General features: G+C 37.9%; 1 protein-coding gene and 1 pseudogene across 2 annotated transcripts; both read left to right on the forward strand.

Moving 5' to 3' along the window:
• Nucleotides 1-7,707: 7,707 nt before the first annotated feature.
• Nucleotides 7,708-27,266, forward strand: LOC148848208 (uncharacterized; annotated as a pseudogene). Its single transcript, XR_016100281.1, has 3 exons — nucleotides 7,708-8,404; nucleotides 8,518-8,564; nucleotides 26,634-27,266. The product of XR_016100281.1 is annotated as an uncharacterized LOC148848208 (transcript).
• Nucleotides 15,958-16,467, forward strand: LOC148848209 (uncharacterized). Its single transcript, XM_088951308.1, has one exon. The coding sequence runs from the start codon at nucleotides 15,958-15,960 to the stop codon at nucleotides 16,465-16,467; it is 510 nt and encodes a 169-aa protein (XP_088807434.1).
• Nucleotides 27,267-27,566: the final 300 nt, after the last annotated feature.

Here is a 27,566-nt window from a genome sequence, read left to right on the forward strand (position 1 = left end):
CCGAGGTGGCTGAACATCCTAGCTCTAAAAACTGCTAACTAGGCTCCCCCTGCCGAGTTGTCATTCTTCAGGCAGATCGCGTCCACGTGACCTTTACTTAGTAGGTCGTGCCAAATTACCCCTCATCAAGACTTGTTATCAATAAAATACTCTCAACAGTGTACTAACATGCTATTGTAGCTACATATTAAGAATATCTTCTTTGTTATTTATGGGGAGATGTTCCTGATGTGTGATTGTCATGTTTTGTTGGAAAAATGTGTGAGCATTTGTTAGTAGTAGATCCGAATTTATCCAAAATCGGTAGGGGTGGCAATTTCTACCCTATTCGGTGGGTTGGGGTGTTCTTTTTTTTTTTTTTTTAACTTTATGGACAGGTTTTTGGATTCTATAACTCGTATAGGTATGGATATGGTATAGTATTAGACTAAACCTAACATTCTTGATCCACACCTTGTTGGAAAGCATATAAACTTTATGTATCAAGTGTTGAATATAATAATATTTTATTTCAAAAAAAGAATATAATAATATTTTGAATTTTATGTGAATGATAATTAATAATTTATGCATTTGAGATGTTTTAATCAAATAATTGAAAATTTTATTGTTTGATTGTATTGAAGGAATGTGAGCAATTAGTGAAAATGTGTTATTTTTCAATGTTTGATTACACATATATAGCATGTGTTTTGTTCCGTGGGCGTTTCGTGATCGACGTTTATCAAAACGCCGTCATGTCATTACTAAATCAGCATTTTTCTCATTATATTCATCCACACACATTGATATTCACAAAAGTGAGTTGATTTATATACTTATCAACCATTGGAGGAAACTTCATTTTAACGCTTCTCCCAATGATTGAACATTTATTCACTATTCAGCTGATGTGGCACCTAATAATGCCTGATTGTCCATAAATGATTTATCAAATATTTTTTCTCGATTTTGAAGATAAATCAAATACAAACATTTATTTGATATACAAAAACTATACTAAATACATTCATAATATATAAATACTTTTTGCACAAGGTGAACATTAGAAAGTGGATATTCGATGTAATTTTCTATGAAGCCGTATTGGAACGACATTTTGGAATCAGCAATGACACAGTTAGAGCTGCAATTTGGTTGGGCCCGACCCAATTCCAGCCTTTATGAATCATACATTAACATAGAAACCACTAGTGAAATTTTAGCCATTGAATTATCTGTATATTGAAATTTTCAAAAAAGAAAAAAACAAAAAAGAAGAATATCACCTGTATATTGGTTTTAAAATTAATGTTTTAAACAAGTTACAACATTTTAAGATGTAATTGATATTGCTGCACAACGGGGGTTACCCTACCCATCCCCCAACCCAAACCCACAACCCTCCTGGTGAAGTGGGGTTCGATCCTAAGACTCCATTACTACCAGATGCAGATATTACCAATTAAACCAGCTGGTACCTTCAAATTTAGGGGTACTTAGTAGTATGGACTGTGTAAGTTGTGGCGTGTTTGAATTTATGTATTTTGAACAAAAAATTGAATAAAAGTACTTCAATCATTTATATATCAAATATAATAATTATTCAATTTACTGTTGTGTGGACCAATCCCTGAGATTTTGGTGGATAAGGAAAATTGTGATGTTTTGTGTTTCAAAACACCCACAGATGGGTTCAAAACAGGGCACACTCCTGAAAAGCTCCTAAGTGTGGCATGTTTTAGAACCAAGCAATCCAGAAAATATAAGTGTGGCATGTTTCATCATGTATCGGTTCGTATTAGCCGATACATATTATATCGGAGCCTTCTCGATATGTCCCTAGAGGGAGTGTTTCGGATCAGTAAGTGGTTCAGAGGGTAGACCGGCCTTAAATTGGTCCCTTTGAATCAGTTTCAAAAGAAAAAATACATAAGAAATAGTAAGGATACAGGCCGATATATCCTACCGGCATATATGCCCTACCATCAACCTGTATCGATATTTTGAACCTTGTAATCAACAAACTAGTATCATAAAAGAGGTGATCAAACAGATGATATTCATGACAATTCACGGGGAAGGGAGGTGGGGCTCTTTGATTAATGCAAATCGAACCAATATACAAAAGTAGTAGAAGGGATTATGCACCACATCCTTTGCCACAGCTTCGTTCATCTTTCATCAGGTTTATATTCTGCATACTTTAGCAGTGCATTTTTTAATTAGAATCATCTTTACTTTCTCAATTACAGTATTACTAATGTACTTCAAATTGCATGGTTCTAGCAGGGATGTCAACATAGACAGACAGATTGCCTTTCCATAGGTTTGAACCCGTGCCTCCTCAAAATAAGGTTTCTAATTTATGAGTGACCAACACGGCATGAGCAAATTAATAGCTAAAGGGGAGGAGAGGTGTTGGTTGGTGTAAATATGATTTCAAAAGAGAGAGAGAGAAACAATAGAACTCTTTCTTAACAGTCGGGCTACAACTTGGGTAGGCCCAACCTCAGCGCAATTAGATCCAACCCAAGCCCATGGAACATTTTATAATACTAGTTAGGATCCCTGTGATGCATGGGCTTTATTTATCAGCAAAACTGAAGATGGAGTTCTATAACATTTTTAATTAAATGGTGTCCATTTAAGTTAAATTCATGTATTATTTTTTGGGGTTAAGTACAGTATCCAATCACAATCTAAGTTGCACTTTAGTGAGAGTGGCAAATACCTATTCTCTAGATAAAATTGTTTTTTTTTTGTATCTTAATGCTAATTTTTATTAATTTTTTTGAAAAAGATTTTTATTGGTTTATAACAATTCTATAAACCACCTTTACATTTTAACCCTAACAAAGTCATCCCCTATAGTTTTATGAAAAAAAGTGCAAATACCTCCTTTCCCTTGGCTCTTCAGTAACAGAGTCATCAAAGTTACGAAAATACTCTTATCATTGTTAATGCATTATCATATATAATTTAAAGTTTACCTTTACTCTCCATTAATCTATTTTTCTAGACAACTTCCAAAGAATAATTCTCCTTACTCTTCTTGGACAAATGTAAAAAGGCTGAAGTGAAGTAAAATTAATGCATTACATCAATATTATTTATTTGGAATGATGGCTAAAGTAATGTATTGACACCTTTTTTTTTTTTTTCAAAACAATAGGGGAGGTTTTTGTTAAGGTCAAAACATTGGGGAGTTTTATAGGATAGTTAGAAAAACCCAAGGTTTTAATAATTTTTTTTTTGTTTTTAAATGAAATTTAAATTGATTTTAAAATAATTAAACTATGTTTAAAACTAACATTTTTTTATTAATTTTTGAAATTAGTAAAAGTTGAATTTATTTAAGTATATTAAGTTTTTATTAAATTTAAATCCCTTATGAAATTAATTAACTATATAAATTTTTATTTTTAGTGGAACTTAAGTTGGTTTTAAATTAATAAAATTTAACTATAAAACTAATAATTGTTAGACAAATTTGTATTAGTTGTATATTAATTTTAAATTGATATTCGTTTCTAATTTATCTTATTCCTCTTATTATATTAATAAAAATATTGTATCAATAGAAATAATTAATAATTATTTTTATTTTATTTAAGTAACTTACTAAATTGTTTTTATGTTTAATTAATTTTTATTATTTTCAAATGGAATATAAATAGATTATAATTTTAAATGGAAGTAGATTATTTAGCGCAATAATATATCCTTGAATATCTCAATTTCAATGTAATTAATCTCTACTGATAATTACAGCTGAATGCAAATATATCTATTATATATAGTTAAATGGGAATGAATATATATAGGTAAAGTTAATGAATTTTATGCAATTTAATGTAGTAATGGAGATGAGAGAGAATTAGTGGCATGAGTTATTGAGTGAGAGAGTTAATAGCATGATTAATGAGGAGAGATTATTAACAGAGCTGATAGAAAAAGAGAGAGAGACAGAGATAATGATATTTTAATTAGTGTTAAAACTCTCTCTCTCTCTCTCATGTGCCTAATCACTTAGCAAACCCCCTCCTAAAATTTCTCTTAAACTATCTCTCCCACCTAAAATTCCTCCTAAACACCACTTAATCTATAAGAAAAATTCAACTTTAGTACCCTGAACTTTAGGGATAGTGCAAAGTTAGTACCCAAACTACCTTGAGACTGAACTTTAGGGGTAGTGCCAACTTTAGTACCCTGACATTAACCGACCGTTAGTTATCTATTGGAAATGTCAAAACTACCTTGAGACTGAACTTGCTACCTTCAAAGAAAAAGAGAGAAAAAACATGAAATATGATAGAGGGAAACAAAAAATGAAAGCAAAGAAATAACTAAACAAGAATGTGTTTCAGATCTAAAGGTAGAAGACAATGACTTCATTAGTCTAGAATCTCAAACACCTCAACCGGTTCAGTCTTAAGGTATAAGACAATGAATAGTGTTCTTTTGAGGGGTAGTTTTGACATTTTTCAACAGATAACTGATAGTCAGTTAACGACATGGACCAACTTGACACTTTTTGAAAGTTTAGGTCTGCAGTGACACATTTGAAAGTTTGGGTACTAACTTGACACTACCCCCAAAGTTTAGGGTACTAAAGTGGAATTTTCTAGCCCAATAAACCATTTAAAAACCAAAAACATTGTTAAATTAATTTGTGAAATGTTTTTGATATTTTCAATAATGATTGATATCATCAAATATTATTTAGTAAATATTAACACTTAAACTATAATTTTTTGTAATTTTGATAAATTGGAAAATTTAATTATTAAAAATTACTTGTTGAAAATTGCTGATTTTGGTAATTTATTGAAAATTAATTATTGAAATAAATAACTATTAAAATTAATATTTTAATAATTGATTAAAATATTATTAATTAAAATTAATCGGTAATTTTTCATTGGAAATTTTATTTCAATAAATATAATTTATTTTTTATATTTTTAGTAATTTTTATATTTTCAGTAATCTTTTAAAAAAGTATTTATTGATAATTTCAGTATTTTTGGTCAATTTATTAATATTTAATGATATTATCCGGTAATAATAATTAATTTTTTTAGTGGAAAATTAATACATATTTATTTTTTACATTTTTAGTAATTTCGATATTATCAATAATGTTTTAGAAATTAGTAGTTATTGATGGTTTTAATAATTTTGGTCATTTTATTAATATTTAATGATATTATTAGATAATAATAAAATTTTAGTGGAAAATTAATTTCATATATATATATATATATATATATATATATATACATTTTATTTTTTAGTAATTTTGATATTTACTATAATTTTTGAGCAATAATTGGTGAATTTGGTAATTTATTTACTAAAAAGTATTGATTTTGGTAATTTAATTTTGTGAAAGTTAAATTATAAAGCTTCCAATTATACAAATAAGTATTTGGAAAATTTTAATATTTTCCATAAGTATTAGATTCTACATTTATAATTACTATAATTATTGGAACTATATTTACGGGTTTAGGGTATGACCATCTGGGTAGGAATGGCAACCGGTGGGTTCGAGGCTGGAATCATACTCCCCGTCTTGACCCCAAGTTTTAAATTAATCCCCATCTAGAAAAAAAATTTAGCTTGCATATTTAGTAATATATATACACATATTTAATATATATAATCAAGGTTGGGGCAAGGTGTAGACTTCACTCCCTATATTCCTATTAACCTTATCCCCCCCTTGCCCCCGCTAGACGGTCTCCATCCTTATCCCTGCTTGGTTGGGGAGGCTAGATACTTGACATGGCTGGGAAAATTTGATAGCCCTACCCTTGAGTTGTATAGCCATGTAGAGCAATAAGTTTTAGGGGTTATAGTTCAGTCCACCCCTAGGGTGGAGTTAAGATTTCTATGGTGGACTGAATCCTGCTTGTGGATTGATGATAAATTCATGGGCAGGATGCAATTTATAGGGGGAGGAGGCTACTAGTAGACTAGGAGGGGCTATAATTTCAGATTTATGAGGTGGATTGCGGTGCACTTATCCCTGAATTAAGCCAAATAAGTCATAACATCTTTTTCTCGTGTATCGCATCGGCATGCTAGTAAATGTATTAAGTACATGCTAGAAACCATTCATATCAAACCAATCTATTCGGCCCCCAAACCCGAGGAAGCGTGAAAGTAACCAAACTTAAGTTGTATTAAGCTAAGGCATTGTTTGGCATGTCTTTTTGTGTGGTCTTTTGGTTGTTTACAAGCCAAGAAGATCGAAAATCGATCTATTCCCGTTTGGCACGCAGAAGATTTAGCCGCCAAAAGACATGGTTGATTTCGGGAAGCTCCAAATGAAGCTTCTTGTGTCTTTCACGTTTGATCTTGCACGGAAAGACCCAAAATGACACATGAAAAGATGTGCATTTGCCAAATGGTCTTTGAGCTGCCTATATCTTATGTCAAAAGCTCAATGCACCTATTGACTATTAGAACTACGAGAATATTTTCTCAAAAAGACTTGCCAAACGGGCCCTAAGTTAAGCTTTAGTTGACAAACTCGGGCTTTCACCTTTTGTTGGGCCAGGTCAATAATGGACCTAGGGGTGTCAACGATTCGGTTAACCGAACCATGGCCCCTTTTTGTAAACCGAACCGGTACTACTGGTTCTTTCATTTTGCCAAACCGAAACCGAACCGGTACCACCAGTTAAACAGTCTGTCAGTTTCAGTTTTTGACCGGTTTTGTTCTTTGGTTCTTCGGTTTTTCGGTTTTTTATATTTGTAATATATATTATATAAATATATGTATAATATTATGTTATAAATAATAAGTGATATATAATATTATAAATATTTTAAAAATATATAGTTTATTTCTAAATTGATTATTATAAATATAATATAAGTATATATTTATATATAATGAATATATATTTATATAAAATACATAGAAAATATGTGACATATATTAAAATATTTATAAAATATACATATAAATATATATCGATCGGTTTGGTTAACTATCAATTTTTTTATAGGTTAATAAAAAATCGAATCGATCCTTCGGTTTTTCTAAAATTCTGAACCGAAACTAAACCAACTGGTTCGATTAACTACATTTTACGATTCGATTTTCTCGGTTCGCTTCGATTTTTCGGTTTTTCATGGACACCCTAAATGGGCCTGCTTTTATCGATCTTAAACCTGAGTACCTGACCCAACCCACCCAAGTTGCACCCAATAAGAATCATTCTCAAATCTCAATTATCAATTGCGCGTCTGCGAGTAATTCCCAGAGCAAAAACTATATATAGAGACTTGAGAGAGTGCGAGGTGCGAGTGCGATAGCCGACAACGCAACCGAAGGTGCCTGCATTTTGTGCCTGTGTTCCTATTCTCGTACGAGATTCGTTTTCGCTACCAGAGGAGAGTTGGGACTGGAACAAAGCTAGGTTCACCCTCGGCACCTTACTCACCAATGTAATGTTTTCTTCTGAACATAAATTTAAGTTATGGATTTCTTCTCTGATTATCTTGGTGCCCTGAATTTAGACGTGGGGTTTTGGAGAAAAGGGGATCGGTTTTGTTGATTCTCTATGAAATTGGGCTCGCAAAACTTCCTCTTATCTGATTATCCAAATCCCTAAACATTTGATTTGTTTTTAGCGGGTTCCCTTGGTCTGATAAGAAAACTCATTATTGATGTCGTAGAACTTGTAAGACATGGAGTTCCACCTGAACTTTTGGTTCCTACTATTTCTTCTTTGGAAAATACTATTTCACATAACTTGTTTCAAGCTCTTGTCGTCTTTACATTGTGTGAATTAGACCAAATCATATATTACCTGAATATATACTTTTCGGAAGCAATAAGGAATGGGAGGTCATGGAGGTCTGAACATTCTTCCTCAGAAGCGCTGGAATGTTTACAACTACGAAAACAGAGAGAAAGTTAGGCGAGATGAGGAAGCCGCGGCAAAAGAAGAGCAGCTTAAGCGAGAACAGTCCAGAAAGAGAGATGCGGAATTCCGCCTCGAGATGCTCAGGCGCGCTCGTGGTTTACCTACTGCCAGAAAGAGAATGATGATGCTCAAAAGGAGAGCTCCAGGAAGAAGAAGCTGAAGAAGAAGGTAGTGCCAAAAGTTATTCTTCCAGAGGATGAGAAATACAGGCTAGGATATGGAGTGGCTGGAAAAGGTGTAAAAGCACCCTGGTACATGTCGAGACCATCCGATACAAATGCTGAACCTGGTGGAACTCCATCCCCATCGGGACCACAGAAGCAGGAGGAGGGTACGAAATCTGGCAAGACGACGTTGGAGGAATTAAGGGAGGAGCGGCTGAAGAGAGAGAAGCGAGAGAAAGAGAGGGAACGTGCACTTGTTCTAGAGAACAATAGAAGAGATGCAGCCACTACAAAAGCGAGGAGGTTTTCTAGGTAAAGTATTTTGGAATTTGCAAAGTTCATATTTTTTTGTTGTTATTATTTTTGCACATTTTGTATTACTGGAGGAAGTTATATAAGATATTCTATTTCTGTTTTTTCTCTAGATGATCTAGTTGAAGCAGGCCTGGGCAATTGAGGGTGCGGAGAGGAGGTAAGGTTTAATTCAACAGATTAATCTGCAGCCCAGGAAAAGTTTTATTGAAGTTCTGCATTATATGCAGTTTGATCAATATGAAGCAATTTTCATGATCTTTGCTGCTAAAATGGAATTCCTTTTGACGAATGGTAATTGTATTACTATGAACAGGAGGGAGAGATTCCCTCTATTGAAACATTTATGTCGTTAAAAAAGCACAAGAAACATTTAAAACATATACATGTATACCCTCCCTCTATATAACAAAAGGGGAATAAAAAATAGTGCATTATCACTGCCTCCTAAGCCAATCATATTTGAGGCTTGCTAAACTGGGTATTACCATTTGAATTCTGTATGCTGTCTATACTTTTCTAACCTAGCACAATTGTATCTAATAGGCACCGTATGAATCTGAAATAAACATCGTAGTGCGTCAAACTGAATTCATGGTTGGCTGCATTGTTTTGGTAGTTGGTACTTTTGTATGGTTGTTGATGGCTCTCCAGTTTGTTCTTTAACTTCCTGAATGTTATCAGCACCTTCAGATAACCACATTTATTGATAACATAACTTTGATGTTAGCTCATTGAGGTTCTTACTTCACTGAATTTCAATTCTTACCAACTAGTCAATTTATGTTGGTTAACTAAGGTTCTAATTTATGCTTGGTGCTGAGTTTTGAGTTGGAGGGTTTGGAGATACTGGTTTGATTGCTGTGGTGCAAGGTTGACTAAAATTCCAATAACACGTCATAGCATGATGTACAATGAAACAAACTCTCCCAAATAACCACAATTTGTTTCACTTGTATCCCTCCCAAAGTCCCCTAATTGTGCTTGTATTTGGTTTGTTCCTATAATCCCTTCTCCATTTGGTGCATCCGAGTTCCCCCAAAATTCATGGTGCATTCTTCCATCTCCCCTTCCTTCAACTCAAGAAATTTCATTGCGGACGATTCTTCGAATATAAGCTCAGTTCCCATCTGGTTGAGTTCCAGGATTTTGCAGTCTTTTGTAGTGTCAATGCTTCCAACGATCAAAGATTGATCCACTTGTTTGTCTTCCATGTGTCTGAGATCCTCCCATTCCACTTCTTCCTCTGATTCTGACTCGTCAGGATGTTCTCTGTTGAAGCGTGGTTTGGGCCTCCCTGTGGTGGTGGAGTTTTCTGCTTGGCACTGTACCCACACGGGTTCCTTTGCTTTACCTTTACAAGTCCTCTTAGAAATCAAGGGTCGAACACCTTCTGAAATTTTGTCATCTTTTCTCAGGGTTTTTTTTAGCTTGGATATCTCCCACCTCCAAAATTGCCTTTCTATCATCAAAAGGGAAAAGCTTTGACCTTACCTTTAAGCTTTAATTGAAGCTTCTCCATGATTGTCTCCAAGACTTCCTTCCAGTCATTTACTCTTTTTTCTCTATTGAGACTACCTTTTTACTTCCCTAGTCAGTTGTCTTGCTTTCCCAAGTCAGTTTTGGTGCCGCTAAAGTGGAGACTGATGGAACCTCTTCTTCATCTCTTGCTTCTGTTCTTAGTATAAACTCTTCTAATGTAAGTGTGATGAACCATCCAAAACTTTCTGTAAGTGTGATGAACCATCCATTTCTATTTCCTTTTTTTCTCTTCCACTACAAATTTCTTCCCTTCTCTCACCAGTTCATTCCTCCATCCCTAAGTTTTCACTGTAAGGGTTGCTCCATCCATGAAGCCCTTAAGCCAACCTGGAGCTTCCATTCCTGTCAAAACTGTTTCCCTACTATCCTCCCTGATTTTCAGAATTGTGGTTCCTCTACTTCTTGATTCCTCTAGCAGAAATTTCTTCTTCTCCAGCTTCAGATCTTCTTCTGACATGCTGTTTGTGCGAAGTTCTCCATCCCTTCTTCCTTACCTTATGTATATTTTAAGCATCTTGTAATATTAGAGGATGTTCTTACTTATCAAAAGCTTCAAAATATTATTGATTGCTTTATGTACCTACCTAATTTAGATTAGTATAACCCATATTCTCTCTTCTTGAGTCTTTATTTCAACAAATTTTGAGCATTCTCTTCTAGGGGGAGATTATATATTAAGTTTGTCTTTGATAGATGCAGTCATTTTACCTTACATTGTATTGTTTTGTGACTTTTTATATGAGAAAGAGTTGTGTCATAGAGGAGTGAAATATTTGGTGAAAGCATTAGTAAATAAGATATAAATTTTATGCAAAAAAGGTTTAGTAGATGCATAAGAAGGAAACTGTGAGTTGGATGAGTTGGATCTTCCTGCCCGTATATTTGGTCAGTATATTACATTGTGGACATGGATCTTATCACAATCTGTTACAACAGTCTCTAGAAACATAAATGTTCTATTTATCTTGAATATGATTTAGCAAAGTCTAATCCAAGATCTTATTAATGACAGATAGATGAGATCATTGACATGGATAAATGGTAGAATCTTCATTTCTATTTCAGTCAAGCCTATCCGCCTAGATTTATCTATTTGTATTTTGATCAGCAATGGTATCCACCTAGAATTGTGAAATTTTCTATCAATTCTATTGCCTTCTTCTTAGTCCTTACCTGTGAAGTTCCAATTTCCAACATTTGATCCTTTGATCTAGTTGTCCAGGTGACCTCTTGATAAGCACACTGCTAGGCCCATCTCTACTAATCGGCCCACTAGCATGGCCCCCACCCAGCCTTACATAAAGACATATGTGAGAGGACCATGTTAGCAAGTTAGGTAGAATTGAAAAGCCTCCCATGTGATGTAATCCTTATATATACAACATTTCTGAATTAAAGGGGATTCATTGTTTTAAAAGGCTTAAGCCTTGAGGCGAGGCATACAAATTTTTCCTCAAGGCATAAGCCTTAAGCCTCAACTATGAATGATTACTTAGTGATTTAATGCAAAAAATGTACATTTTTATAATTTAAACATATAGAAAAACACTTCAATAATTATAGGCCAAATAATAGAGTAAAGAAAAGGGAAAAAAAACCAATACAACAAATCAAATTCTATTAATTTTTCTTCATAGTTTTCAAGGCGTCTAGGCGATTCTGGGCGACACTGGGGTGCCTAGTCGCCTAGTTGCTTAGGCAATAAAAATTTTATAATACGAAAAACTGGCTTATGGCTAGTTTCCTAGTTTTATATACCATTCAGCATGTATGTTAATTGAAAAATAGCAATTCTCTTTATTAAGAACATTAAATTTCCTCTAAAAATGTGGCAAATCATCACATCTAAAAGTTAAAAATCTTTTACATATATTAATTTTATTATTTTAAAAAATAATACTACTATAATAAGTATTTAATAGAGAAATTCATATTAATTAGCAGCTAAAGAAGGTATTAACTTTATATGATAAATATTCAAGATGGAAAGTAAAATTGAAAAAAAAACAAGGATGGAGTTTCTGTTTTATTTAATTAGAGAGAAAATAGAAAAAAAGAACTTTATTATTCTATTGTTTCTTTCCCCTTTCTTTTCTTTTCTTTTCTTTCTTTCTTTTTTTCTTTCTTCCTTTCTTTCTTTTTCTCTTCTTAAAGCCCTTTGATCTTTTAAATTTCAATAGTAAAACATTAAAACAAAATATAATTGATATATATAGCATATAATAAAATGTATTAACACATACATTAATAAGATACAACAATATAAATGATATTATAAAAGGCGCCCGCCTTGTCATTTTGTCGCCTAGGCGGACGCTTAATTGCCTAGGCAAGTGCCTAGTCGCCTAGAAGGGTGCCTAGTTGCTAAAAGTCAAGGTGTTTGGGTGAGGCGCCCTTGGTCGCCTAGGCGACGCCATGACAACTATGTTTTTCTTAGTGTTTAAGAGAGTTCAATGCAAGAAGGACTAATCAAGTTCTTAGTTTCTTTTTGATAAATCAAGTGAGAATTTTCTTATTATTCTAAACGTAATGTCCCAAGTTTGTTATTTTTCTTATTTCTTCTAGTAATGGATCTTTTTTCTTTTTAATAATAATAATAATAATAACATTATTATTTTTATTATTATTATTATAGATCAAATCAACTAAGTTGTTTCCTTCTAATTTGGTTTTTTTACATGAAATGTAAAATGTTTATAATTGTTAATCGATTAGTTATTGTTTTATTTAATGCTTAAATGCCGAAACATATTGCTTATAAACTTCTAGTTTATGGATATGTATACTTTCTATCATTTTAATTCGGTAGATTATATGTTATTTTTTTATCAATTTACAAACTTTAATTAATTTATTCCTTAAATTTTGAGGCTTACACCTTGCAACACCTTGAGACTTACGACTCAACTACACCTTTAGACTTTTAAAACCTTGAGGGGATTACCTTTTTGAGTGCATAGACCCTACTTTCCCTTGTCTCTTTATCTATAGGAGGCCTGATCTCCCTTGAAGAAACTCCAAGATAGGCTGAACCTATCAATTGGTATTAGAGCAATGACCTGAATGTCGCCATGGTTGGTACTGGGTCCTCTTCAACTCACGGGCAGAGCTAGAATTTTTTCTTGAGGGGGGCCAAAACCTAGAAAACATGGATAGGGGGGGCCAAAAGCTAAGAAACAAGGGTAAGAAGGTCAAAATATAAGTGGAATTTAAATGGGCCTTTTGGGAATTTAAAAGGCATAGGGGGGCCATGGCCTCACTCTGCCACCCCCTGGCTCCGCCTCTGCTTCAACTGAAGAGCGCATTGATTAGATTGAAGAAGACATTGCTGAGATTAAGGCCGCTTTGATTGCAGTCTTGGCCAAGCTAAAAAGGTGCCTATCAATGAGAACATGGATTGTGGAGGGGAAGTGTTAGGTCCCAATCAGATTCAAGGCAACCAGAAATAAGACTTTCTTTTGGTGAAAGATGGACCAATTGAGAGAGAATAATTCAGTTTGCTCATTCCAGCTAGAGTGGTTACATAAATACTAGTTCCTGCAACAACTTACTCCTAAATGTTAGCTAACTGACATGAATTCTAGGAAACAAACTCAAAGAAAATCCATGTAACAACTTTCTAATGACTAGCTAATTGACCTTGACAAATTCAAACCATAACAAATAACAGAAACTGAAATAACAGAACTTCAACAAATAGCTAGCTGACCAAGTCAATCCCGGAACTTGGGATTTTTCTTAGCTTGGTGGGCTCTTGAAAGATGTCTCCATACTCTCTTAATAGTTGCAACATATCTATTGGAATGTCATCCCACTGATACTCTTCTAAGGCTTGAGCATAAATTGCAAAAACCATTTGACCTTGATGGTGTTCCTTCGTAGTAGTCTTTAAGGAAGTAGCTTGAAGCCCACTTTGAATTCCTTGCAGCCTGTGTGCTTGATTTTTCCATTTGAAATCCATTGTCAATTGCTTCTAGTTACAAACTACGGACCCCAACATTTCCAACCATTGAATTCCTAAAACCATATCCAACCCAACCAATGGTAGTGAATAAAATGTAAGTGAAAATGGAATTCCTTGTAAGACTATTGGTACCTTATCAAACCGCCCCTGGCAGAGGAGTCACTCTCCATTAGCTACATGGACTGTAAATGCCTTGGTTGGGACTACTGGCAGCCGTAAGGAATCAGCTATCCTGTCACTCACAAAGTTGTGCGTGGAGCCATTGTCAATTAATACTGTTACCTCTTGCGTCCCAATTGTAGCTGTGATCTGCATAGTCCGTGGTGAGGTCCACCCCGTTATCGCATACATGGATATTTCTGGCTCCTCTTCCCCGGTTAGCAGCGATCCGTCACCCCCACGGCTATCATCATGATTTTGATTGTCGGTGTGGCATTCGAGGAGTTGCGGGCCTTGACATTTATGGCCAGTAGTGAACCTCTCGTTGCAATCGAAACTGAGACCTTGAGCTCGTCTCTTTTACATTTCTTCCCAACTCAAGCGTTTAGGGGTCACCAACGAAGTTCGCGGTGCTTGAGGGGCCTTTGCAGGAGAGAAGTATTGGGGAATTGGTCGGGCAAACCTCCGCTGTCATGTGAGTTGTTTGTCCTTCATCCGTGCCAGCCCGATTGCCTCCTTTAAAGTCTTTGGTTTGAACATGCGAATACCATCGGCGATTTCTGATTTCAGGCCTCCCATGAATGTTCCAACGAGAGCTTTTTGAGTCCAGCCTTGTACCCGATTGCCCAATTTCTCAAATTCCTGCTGATAGTTCCGAAGTGACCCTGTCTGCCTTACACGAAAGAGAGCCTCATCAAAGCCTTCTCCATCTGCTGGTCCGAATCGAGCCCAAAGCTCTTCAGAAAACATGGACCACGTCACCAACTGGTTTTCCTCTTTGTATGTCCGGTTCAGCCATTGCCACCACTAGTTCGCTTCACCCTCCAAGTGAAAAGCCGCCAAGCTCACCTTCTGTTCCTCCGGAGTTCTCTGAAATTCAAAGTATTGAGCTATACGATTGAACCATTCTGTTGGATCATTCCCTGAAAATCGTGGGAACTCAATTTTGGCTCGAGGGGGAGGAACGTTTAGTCGGTAGCTGTCTACATATTCCTGTTGGTGCCGGTGCGACTGATCCCGCTCTACTGAGTGCGAAGTTGGAGATGCCTTTGAGGAGAGAACCGTGTCAGAAAGAGCTCTCAAAGACTCCTCAATCCACTACATTCGATCGCCCATTCCAAGCCCAAGCCGTTGCACTTCATCCTGTAATCCTCTTAACCCTTGCTCTAGTATTTCAATTCGCTCTTTGTTGGATGCCATTGTAGCTCTGATACCAATTGTTAGGTCCCAATCAGATTCAAGGCAACCAGAAATAAGACTTTCTTTTGGTGAAAGATGGACCAATTGAGAGAATAATTCAGCTTGCTCATTCCAGCTAGAGTAGTTACATAAATACTAGTTACTGTAACAACTTACTCCTAAATGCTAGCTAATTGACCTGAATTCTAGGAAACAAACTCAAAGAAAATCCATGTAACAACTTTCCTAATTACTAGCTAACTGACCTGAATTCTAGGAAATAGAATGTAACAACTTCCTAATGACTAGCTAACTGACCTTGACAAATTCAAACCATAACAAATAACAAAACTTCAACAAATAGCTAGCTGACCAAGTCAATCCTGGAACTTGGGATTTTTCTTAGGAACGCACAACGACCTTCTGGGTTTATCAATACTTTCCTCGCCTGGAAGAACCTTGTCCTCAAGTGGCAAGGTCAGTTATGTAGATGGTACAACTATCTGTCATGGGTTGAGTATTGGTACAACACCACCTTCCATTGCTCTATAGGAATGACTCCATATCAGGCTTTATATGGTCAACTTCCCCCTTCATTCCGCTGTACATAAACGGTTTGTCACGTGTCAGTGAGGTAGATCAGATTCTTCTTCATCGGGACAAAGTGCTCCAATAATTAAAGAAGAATCTAGAAAGGGCAGCCACAAGAATGAAGCTTATTACTGATCGTAAGAGGAGAGATGTGGACTTCGAGGTGGGTGACTTTGTGCTACTAAAATTACATCCCTACCGCCAGCACACAGTATTTAAGCGTGCTCATCACAAGCTTGCCAGTCGGTTCTATGGCCCTTTACAATTTGAACAAAAACTAGGCAAAGTGGCTTATAAACTATCTTTACCTTCGGAAGCCAAAATACACCCTGTTTTTCATGTTTCACTCTTAAAGAAATTTGTTGGGACCTCCTCACCTGCTACTGTTGAGTTGCCCCCACTTTCTGATGAAGGATCTCTCCAGATTGAACCAGAGAAGATATTAGACGTACGCTGGATAAAGCAGGGCTCTAAGTTCCTACAAGAATATTTAGTTAAATGGAAGCGATTGCCCATTGAAGATGCCACTTGGGAAATTGCAGTGCTTCTCCAACATCAATTTCCTACACTAAACCTTGAGGATAAGGTTCTTCCGGGCAGGGAAAGTATTGATAAACCCAGAAGGTAATTGCGCGTTCCTAAGAAAAATCCCAAGTTCCGGGATTGACTTGGTCAGCTAGCTATTTGTTGAAGTTCTGTTATTTCAGTTTCCGTTATTTGTTATGGTTTGAATTTGTCAAGGTCAGTTTGCTAGTCATTAGGAAGTTGTTACATTTTGTTTCCTAGAATTCATGTCAGTTAGCTAGTAATTAGGTAAGCTATTACATGGATTTGCTTTGAGTTTGTTTCCTAGAATTCAGGTCAATTAGCTAACATTTAGGAGTAAGTTGTTACAGTAACTAGTATTTATGTAACCACTCTAGCTGGAATGAGCAAGCTGAATTATTCTCTCTTAATTGGTCTATCGTTCACCAAAAGAAAGTCTTATTTCTGGTTGCCTTGAATCTGATTGGGACCTAACAATTGGTATCAAAGCTACAATGGCATCCAACAAAGAGCGAATTGAAATACTAGAGCAAGGGTTGGGAGGCTTACAGGATGAAGTGCAGCGGCTTGGGCTTGGAATGGGCGATCGAATGCAGCGGATTGAGGAGTCTTTGAGGGCTTCTAACGCGGTTCTCTCCTCAAAGGCATCTCCAACTTTGCAGTTAGTAGAGCGGGGTCAGTCGCACCGGCACTAACAGGATTAAGTAGACAACTATCGACTGAACGTTCTTCCCCCTCGAGCCAAAATTGAGTTCCCACGGTTTTCAGGGAATGATCCAACAGAATGGTTCAATCGTGTAGCTCAGTACTTTGAATTTCAGAGAACTCCGGAGGAGCAGAAGGTGAGCTTGGCGGCTTTTCACTTGGAGGGTGAAGTGAACCTGTGGTGGCAATGGCTGACCCGGACATACAAAGAGGAAAACCAGTTGGTGACGTGGTCCATGTTTTCTGAAGAGCTTTGGGCTTGATTCGGACCAACAGATGGAGAAGGCTTTGATGAGGCTTTCTCTCGTGTAAGGCAGACTGGGTCACTTCGGGACTATCAACAGGAATTTGAGAAATTGGGCAATTGGGTACAATGTTGGACTCAAAAATCTCTCATTGGAACGTTCATGGGAGGCAAGAAATCAGAAATTGCCGATGGTATTCGCATGTTCAAACCAAAGACTTTAAAGGAGGCAATCGGGTTGGCACGGATGAAGGACGAACAACTCGCACGACAGCAGAGGTTTGCCCGACCAATTCCCCAGTACTTCTCTCTTGCAAAGGCCCCTCAAGCACTGTGAACTTCGCCGGTAACCCCTAAACGCTTGAGTTGGGAAGAAATGCAAAAGAGAGGAGCTCAAGGTATCTGTTTCGTTTGCAACGAGGGGTTCACTGCTGACCATAAATGTCAAGGCTCGCAACTCCTCTAATGCCACATCGACAATCAAACTCATGATGATAGCTGTGGGGGTGACGGATCGCTATTAACAGGGGAAGAGGAGCCAGAAATATCCATGTATGCGATAACGGGGTGGACCTCACCATGGACTATGCGGATCACAACTACAATTGGGACGCAAGAGGTAACAATATTAATTGACAGTGGCTCCGCGCACAACTTTGTGAGTGACAGGATAGCTGATTCCTTACGGCTGCCAGTAATCCCAACCAAGGCATTTACAGTCCATGTAGCTAATGGAGAGTGACTCCTCTGCTAGGGGCGGTTTGATAAGGTACCAGTAGTCTTACAAGGAATTCCATTTTCACTTACATTTTATTCACTACCATTGGCTGGGTTGGATATGGTTTTAGGAATTCAATGGTTGGAAATGTTGGGGTCCGTAGTTTGTAACTGGAAGCAATTGACAATGGATTTCAAATGGAAAAATCAAGCACATAGGCTGCAAGGAATTCAAAGCGGGCTTCAAGCTACTTCCTTAAAGACTACTACGAAGGAACACCGTAAAGGTCAGATGGTTTTTGCAATTTATGCTCAAGCCTTAGAAAAGTTTCAGTGGGATGACATTCCAACAGATATGTGCACCTATTAAGAGAGTATGGAGACATCTTTCAAGAGCCCACCAAGCTACCGCCGTTAAGGGAAATCTACCATCACATTCCTTTGAAAGAAGGGACACAACCCATCAATGTTCGCCCATACCGGTATGCTTATTTTCAAAAAGCATAGAAAATTTATCCCAAAACCTTGAGGTCTGTTCTCACCCTAAGAGAGCAATTTACTTCTTGCGCTTCTGACTGGGACCTATTAGGAAGGCTCCACTTAGACTAGCAACCACAGCAGTGGGGCAACGCCTTAGAAGCAAACCAAACTGGTCTTTCCTAACTTCTCAGGTGAGGATCTTGAACTATGAGCTGAAAGGTACTTCGAGTACCGTGAAACTCCAAGCAATTGAAGGGTCCTAATCGTCACTATACACCTCAAGGGAGAAGTGATTCTCTGGTTTCAATGGTTTTGTCAGTCACATCCCCTAGTGGTTTGGTTGGATTTCACTAAATCTCTTTGTGTTTGGATCCACCAGATTTAGGGATTAAGATGAGCAGCTCTCTAAGTTACACCAAGCGGGGTCTGTGAGGGATTACCAAATGGAGTTTGAATGTCTTTCCACCAAAGTATAGGGATGGAAGGAAAAGGCTTTGTTAGGTTGTTTTATCAGTGGTTTGAGAGATGATATTAGGGTGGAGGTGAAATCCATGCAACCCTCTACCGTCATGTCCGTTGTGGGCCTAGCTAGCATTTATGAAGAGAAACTGGGCTGTCTTAAGAAACCACTTGTTAAACCCCAAGGGCCCATACTTAAAACACCACCATTGGGCTGACCCGTTGATGATAAAATGGGGCTGACTCTAACTCCTCCGACCTCCACTAAACTAGAAAGTAGAAACCTGTGGCTTTAGGCCAACATCCCATATATGAAATTAACCTAGGTTGAGATGTAGGCCCAAAGGGAAAAAGGTCTCTACTATAATTGTGATGAGTGGTTCGGCCTAGGACACAAATGCAAGGCCCAACAAGTCTTTCTCCTCTAGACCAATGGGCCGAACAAAAGATTGCCCAATAAAGACACCCAATATAACTAGGACATGATATTCGGGTTAGGCCCACCTAAGGTGTTCTTGTAGGCCCTCATTGGGCTCACTTATCCACAGACTATGTGAATCGTAGGTTGTCTTAGAGAGTGTGGCCACCTTTGCGCGCTTGTCAATTTGGCCCACCTCCTGGTTTAATGTTTAGGTTGCCAATGGTAGCTAGTTAACATGTGAAAGCATACGTAGAGGGTTGGAATTGAAAATACGAGGGGAGATTTTCGGGTTGCCTTATATACATTGATTTTTAGTGGGACCAACATCGTATTAGGGTTATAGTGGTTGTGCCAGCTCGGCCAAGTGATTTGTGATTAGTCAAATCTGACCATGGAGTTCCAAAAAAAAGGCCGATAAATCATTCTTAGTGGGACTAAGACATTATCATTGCAACCAACTGCTCTTAACTCACTATTCAAGTCAAACTTGGGCCTAGAACAGCTCAATCTAATGCTATTAGGCCTTTGTCACCCCAACTCACAATTGGACTCCACACTCCACAGCTATAGAGGTTAGTATGGGTTCTTATGATCACCAATTGCAGAATATCTTGGCCGAATACTTGGAGGCTTTCCAAGAGCCACATGGGCTCCCACAGGAGAGGAATAGGATCACCGAATTCTCATTATGCCTGAGGTGGCCCCAACAAACGTCCAACCTTATAGATACCTGCATTATCGATGCCAACAAGACTTGCTGCAATGGGACTACATCCAAACTAGTAATCGCCCCTACTTCTCTCCGGTCCTATTGGTTAAATAGACGGATAACATGTGGCGGTTTTATGTAGACTACTAGGTGTTGAATACCATTACAGTCAAGGGTGGGTTCCCTATACCACTTATTGATAAGTTGTTGGATAACCTGCTAGAAACTTGAGTTTTCTCCAAGTTGGATCTTAGGTCCCAATATCACCAGATTCGAGTCCAGAAAGATGATGTGCACAAGACAGCTTGACGGCCATTACGAGTTTCTCGTTATGCTATTCGGCCTATTTAATGCGTTGTTAACTTTCCAATCACTCATGAATGACATCTTCCGGCCTTATCTCCATAAGTTTATTATGGTGTTCTTTGATGATATTCTTATCCCAGTCCTAATTGAACCCAACACCTTCATTTGCGGTTAACCTTGTATGTTCTTAGGTACAATGAACTTTTAGCTAAGCTTTCAAAGTGTGTTCTTGGACAAGGACAGATCTGGTATCTTGGCCATGTCGTAGGAGGGGAAGTTATAGTTGATCCTGAAAAAGTGACCAGTATAGTACATTGGGTCAAGCCTAGGACGGTGAAACAACTATGGGCCTTCTTGGGCTTGACCGGGTATTATAAGCAATTTATCAAACATTAAGGGTTGATGGCATCCACCTGATCCAATTATTACATAAGGATGCTTTCCACTGGTTTAAGGAAGCCCAACACACCTTTGACTCCCTGAAGCAGGTAGTACCGGCTCCTCCCACTCTGGCACTCCCCAAATTTTCCCAGCTCTTTGTTGTTGAATGTGATACTTTTGGTTTAGGCATAGGAGTCGTCTTGATGCAGGAGGGGAGGCCCTTGGCCTACTATAGCAAGGTCCTCTCTCCCTGGGCCCAAACTCAAACTACCTGTGTTAAGGAGCTGGTCAATGAAGCCTTAAATACCATTTGGAGCAACATATTCTCACGGAAGAGCAACAAAAATGGGTGTCCAAACTACTAGGGTTTGACTACACAATAGAGTACAAAATGAGAGCCTCTAATCAGGTGGCTGACACCTTATTAAGGCAGGAGCTGCATGCTAAGGCAGAGTCCAGGCCCTACTGGAGACTCTTAGACAAGAGGCATTAGTTGACTCAAGCCTGATGGAAATTAGGAGGAAATGGGCCGCGGATCAGACACAAGTGCCTGGCTATTCAGTAGTGAACTCCCTGTTATTTCTATAAAGGGAGGTTTGGTCTTACCTCAGGCATCTCCTCACTTGACTACACTTGTTCCATAACTTGCTGGAAGGGGCTACTTTGGTGTGTTGTGAACCTACAAGCGCCTTGCCACCCATTACTACTGGGAGGGAATCAAGAAGCAGGTCCAACAATTTGTGGCCAGTTGTCCCACTTACCAACAGAAAAAATATGACATCCAACAACCAGCCAGGCTTCTTTCAGCCTCTTCGAATACCCGAAGGTCCGGGATGATGTCACAATGGACTTCATTACCAGATCACCACCGTCCCAGGGTAAGACCATGGTTATGGTTGTGGTGGACAGACCAAGTACACCCACTTCTTGGCCTTGTCTCGTCCATTTATATCAGTTCAAGTAGTGGAACTATTTGTCAAACAAACCACTAAGTTACATGGGAACCCAAGGTCCATCATTTCTGATCAGGAACCCACTCTTCATGGGGAAGTTTTGGCAAGAATATTTTAAGATTCAGGGCACTCCTTGGCCCACTCCACGAGTTATCATCCTCAGTCTTATGAGCAGACTGAAGTGGTTGATAGGTGCACTGAGTCATATTTGAGATGCTTTGTTGAGCAGAGACCAAAGCAGTGGTTAAAATGGCTACCATGGGCTGAGTTATAGTATAACTACACCTACCATGTCTCCACACAGATGACACCATTCAAGGCTTTATATGGGTGTGATCCCCTTGCTATTCTCCCTTACAAAGTTGGCTCCACATCAGTTGCAGTAGTGGACCTCATTTTAAGGGACCTAAAATACAACCTATAATGGGCTCAACAGGTGATGAAGGCTACTTATAATCGTAGACATCACCCCTTGGAGTTTCATCTAGGTGATGTGGTTCATCTAAAATTACACCCCTACAGGCAGAAATCAGTTGCTTGACGTGCATGGAAAAAATTGGCACAGAAGTATGATGGGCCATTCAAGATCATAGAAAAAGTCAGGCCCATTGCTTATAAACTTGAGCTTCCCACCACCTCCAAGCTCCATCCAGTATTTCATATTTCCTACTTAAGAAGCATGTTGGAGACAAAGTGAAAACCCAAGCCTCCCTTGTATCTTTCTTTGACAAAGGATCTCTATTCATGGAGCCTCACAAGTTGCTCGATTTCTGCTGCTGTGTAAAGGAAAGTATTATATAGGAAGCTCTCATTGCTTGGAACAACCTACCCAAAGAAGAAGCTACTTGGGAAAAGTATTCTCGCCTTCAGAAAGAATTTTCCCACATCAACCTTGATGATAAGGTTTGTGTCAAGGCGGGGATCTCCACTAATCGGCTCACTAGCATGACCCCCATCCAGCCTTACCTGAAGACATATGTGAGAGGACCACATTAGCAAGTTAGTTACAACTGAAAAGCCTCCCACGTGATGTAATCCTTATATATACAACATACCTTTCGAGTGCATAAACCCTACTCTTCCTTGTCTCTTTTCTTTGAAGGAGGCCTGAGCTCCCTTGAAAAAGCTCCAGAGATCGGATGAATCCATCACCTCTTGTCTAAATTCTAAATTATAGTTGTCAAACTGATGCATAGAAAAGCACTGAGACAATGCTGTGTTCACCTTATGCCTTACTATATTTATCATGGCACTAAGCTGAGGCTAGGCAACATGGGAGTGCCTTGTCACCTAGGTCACTAGTCACCTGCCTAGGCACTGCCTGGGGAATGTTTTTTATTCCAAAAACCAAGTGATGCCTGGGCAATGGTTTTGCAGTAGAAAAGGGAATTTAGATTTTTTTTTCTCTAGCATCTTTTATGGTAACTAGTTTTCCTAGTTGAAGTAGCAGCTACCAAACATTAAAAGTGGTCTAAAATAAACAAATTAAATATTGAAAGTAGAATACAAACAACATTACATGGTCTAACAAAAACAAAAACTAGAAGGTGAAAGCAACATTTCACAGTTCCAGGTGATAAATGGATTTTTAGAATTTATATAGTCAGGCCTATGTAGGACTTAAACTTACAAACCTACAACCTTCATGTTAATAATACAATGCTCTAACCAATTAAGCTAACAAGGTTTTATTTCTTTCAGAACTTAGATTTGCTTGTTATATTTGGTTATCTTCTACTTTTATCTCATAAGTGGTGCCTCACTTTGTTCAGGCACACTCCTGGCCGCAAACCTCAGAATCTAGGAACCAGTTGTGCTTTGTTTGTGCCTCTTGCTTTTCAGAACACTGGCAACAACATGGAATTATTGGTTTATTGAAGGAAAGGGTTACATTGTAGCTGTGAAGACCCTCCCCAGTTCAGCAGGTTGCCTGAAATCCCCAGCAAAGCATTAGTATCTAATTTAGGGTAAAGTGAGTAGACCTGAAGTTAGTATTATCTTAATCTCATGGTCTCTTTGGTGCAGTTTTTCCTATATGCAACTGACAAAATGAAATGAATTAGTAGATTTGGATTGTGTATTCTTCCTTAAAGAAATTCAGATAGGTTTGGACAGGGTCAGTGTGGAGACCTGGTCCCAACCCAATAAGACACAGACCCAGTCTTGATCTAGTGGGTTAGTAATTACTAGACCCAGAACTGACTCTATTTATTAATCGGGCTTATTTGGTCTGACCAAATAAGACAGGCTTATACTTGATAAGCCTTTAGCTTGGTATTTTGATAATAAACCTGTTAATTCTCTTTCTCTCTCTCTTCTCAAAATATCTAATATATCCCCCACTAAGTGATAAGTTTAGACATCTTGTATGAAGTTATTACAGGTAAACCATGAGAATATTTATAAAAATAAAAGAAGTTTAGGTGTTAATTGGGTTGAAACAGGTAAAACCAATCCCAATCCTATTAATAATCAGGACTTAAATACAGACTGAGGCCATTGACAGCCCTAGGTCTAGGCATTGTTGAATAGGTGATATCATACTTGAGTTTGAAGCCTGCCTTGTTGTTTATTTTTCAATCTATATATGGAAGCTTTGTAGAATTTGTTGCCAGAGATTTGGAGGATAATGTTCCAGGTAACTTTGTAGAAATTGTTGTTGGAAAATTTGGCAAAGATTTGGGTAGGAAAAGGAAGGACAGTTGCAAGCTTACGATTTTAAAAGGAGATAAATGCAAAAATAAGACTTAGGTGAATCCAAAAAGGATGAAGAGTTCAAAAATTGGTCAGTTGGTGGACATGGCAAGTCTTTTCCCGAAAAGAAGGTACCCATGGTTCTAGCCCGTCCAATAAATTTAAAATGGTACATACGAGAACAAAAGATAAAATAAGAGGTAAAATGGGGGTGTTTGCAGATTTTCTTTCTACCAGTATCAAGAAATTTGTCTGGAGTGAGTTTGAAGGTGTTCTTCATAGTCAAGTCAGCAGACTCACCACTCATTGTCAAGCTACTGAACAAGAGGTAGGGTAAGAAGGTTTCAAGGCCAGGGAGGTGAGCAAGGAAAACACAGATTAATCCCTTCGGATTAGAAAGTATAGAACAAAACCTATTGAGGATGTTGAAGAAAGAGGAGATTTGGATTCAGATGTTTTTCTTGAGAGAGAGAGAGAGAGAGAGAGAGAGGTGAGAGTTGGCAAAACTCATGTTGTTTAGGGAGTGTTAGATTTGGAAGAGGTGGTTAATAAGGAAGGTGGAGGTGAGTAATTTGCAAGAAAAATTTTTTAGAAAAGTTGAAGATTTTGGAGGCCAATTCTTGAAGAAGAACGGAACAGTTGTAGAAGGGGGAGGTAGTTCTATACTTCTATTTGAAGGTTTTATCTTTTTTGTTTCTTTTTAGGTTGAGGGAAGGGTTGGAGTAGTGTGGGTTGAGGTTGAGATTGAGAGTGTAAGGGAGTTAGAGGGTTTTTTCTTTGTAAGGGTTGGTCTCGGGGGTTGGGTTGCTTCTTTTTCTCTCCTTGGGGTGATTCTGTTGTACTTTTTTCTTCCTAATGAATTTTTCTTTTTGATTTATTTACAAGAAAATTTTACATATGTAAGCTTTGGTAATTATTGTTGTTACACCTGTTGAAGGTGTGTAAGGAGACTCAAGACTCAAGCTGGTCGGAAATGTTGAAGATAAATGGAATCATCATTGAAGGAGACTCAAGACTTACCATTGTCTAAGCGGTGAAGTTAAACGCCATGGACGATGGTTAACATTCTTGGTGACACATTAAGAGTTAAAAAAAAAAATCTCAACAAATTGATCAAATTTCACCTCTTGTAGGGAAGGGAACAAAGCTGCTGACTTCCTAGCTAATTTCGGCCACATCACTCAAAGAAGGTAGTTGGTGATCAATCCCTAGTAAAGATTCTATATAATATTTGTTGCTGCCAAGGATGGGCCGAGGGCAACAATGCACTTTCACTTCTGTAGACGAGGGCTTGCTGATGTGTCCAAGGGCTGATAGAGCTGAGGGCCTGTAAGTCTGACCTGTAGAGGGGGAAGCATGTCAGAGGCCCCAGGTGTTATCCCAAGGGCAGAGACTCCGACGGTCAAGTTAGCAAGTGTGTACTGAGGGGTCGGATGAGGCCTGAGTAGAGTAGCTCAGATGAGGTCACCAGGGAGCTAGAGAGCTTAAAGCAATAAATGCCAATATAGCTTACCTAAGGAGTGACGCCACTTATTTATACCTGAACCTGCTTGGAGTTTGTTATGAGCGGACGGCCAGGATGTGATCCGACCTGTGCCACGTGTCGCCATCATGAGCCTGCCATGTGTGACTATGCCATTGGACGTGCCATGTGTGCCTACATCAATATTATTTGAAATTTTGAAGATGTTTGGAGTTGCTGTACCCATTGTTTCCTGTAGAGCCTTTCTCTATTTGTACCCAAAAGAAAATATTTGTGATGTAGGATGCAGTTTACACTCACCTCTTAATGCTGAATGACATTAGGAAAATGAGTGACTCGCATGAAAGCTATGGGTAAAAAGTTCTTTCATGGGTTCTATTCCTATACTCGGTATAAACTCTCTTGAGATATACACCAGTGTTATATTTAATGAGCTAAATTACGTTGAGGAGAAAATTAGGAAATCCAAAGTGTTGTGTCAAAGAACTTAAATCCGCCTGATAATACATGCCTATTTACATTTTGCGTGTGATGCTAGTCTGTTATATGTATGTAGATGTATAAATTACTCTATATTGTTGAGGAGGATTTCTCTTTTTCCGTATGTTTATTAGTTGAGGGATATTTCAATAAATTTTTGCAAGCAGTTTCTTCTGTGTAAGAGTTTTCAACTTCTCAATCCTGATGTGACTTCAGGATCAGGTGTTACATGGGGAGAGGATAAGCTTGTACATCGGGGGTTGCAGAAATTCCATTATAGATTTATAGTAGATACATCATGAGCCTTTTGAAGGGCTTTGTCTCCTGCTACATTACAGTATAAGTCAAATCTCTCGTAATCCGATCGATGGTTCAGAACAATAACGCCTTAATTTTGTTCATAGCATGCACCTATGCTATTTTTTTTCTCTCCATTAGTCATGTGAATACCACGTTTCTCTGGTAACGGAATGTAAATGGGGGCCTTGCATTAATCGAGATTTTTCTTGTTGAATTTACTTGATTTTGGATTGAACTTAGTGGCCCAAACTTGCACGATTGATGAGGAAACAACAGCTGATGTGATGTTTTTAGCTCGTACCTGACGTGGGCCATTTGGTCCAGCCTGGTTCAAAAGATTTGTTATTGTGGTGGTTATGGTGTAGTATGCTTTTCCGTTCTCTGTTTGCGAGATATAGAAAGTTTACCTGACTCTTTGTTTTGTTTGTGCAGGGAGATTGGGGTAGGTGGGTTGTAAATATCATTCTATAAGGTATCTGGACCGCAAAAGTTAGGCGGTTTTTATGTTGTATTAATTTTCAAGTTTCAAGAGAAAGCTTTTATACTGATGCCAGCTGCTTCATTCTGCTTTTTCCTGTTTTTAATTTTCTATTCTATTCTCTTGTTCTCTGTGCATTTTGTCAAACCCTTTAATTAATACGTTTCATCAACAAGACCACTAATACTTATATTGAAATCTGTCAAAGAGGATGGTGATTGATGGGTAGGAGAGAGGTGATGTTCAGTCAGAACCATGGTTTTGTGTAATCCTTGAGTAGTCTTGGATTCACATTCTTCGCTATGCAATCCAAGATCCAAACTGAAGCTTCTGGTTATTGAAGGATCTTAGATTTGCCAACTAAACTTTTA

Source organism: Nelumbo lutea, chromosome 6, assembly GCF_056320005.1.
Source record: "Nelumbo lutea isolate HS-2025 chromosome 6, American lotus-T2T, whole genome shotgun sequence".
Lineage (NCBI taxonomy): Eukaryota > Viridiplantae > Streptophyta > Magnoliopsida > Proteales > Nelumbonaceae > Nelumbo > Nelumbo lutea.

Bases quoted from the DNA above. Each gene is read 5' to 3' on its own strand.
- LOC148848209 (XM_088951308.1), top strand. From the start codon at position 15,958: ATGAAGCTTATTACTGATCGTAAGAGGAGAGATGTGGACTTCGAGGTG.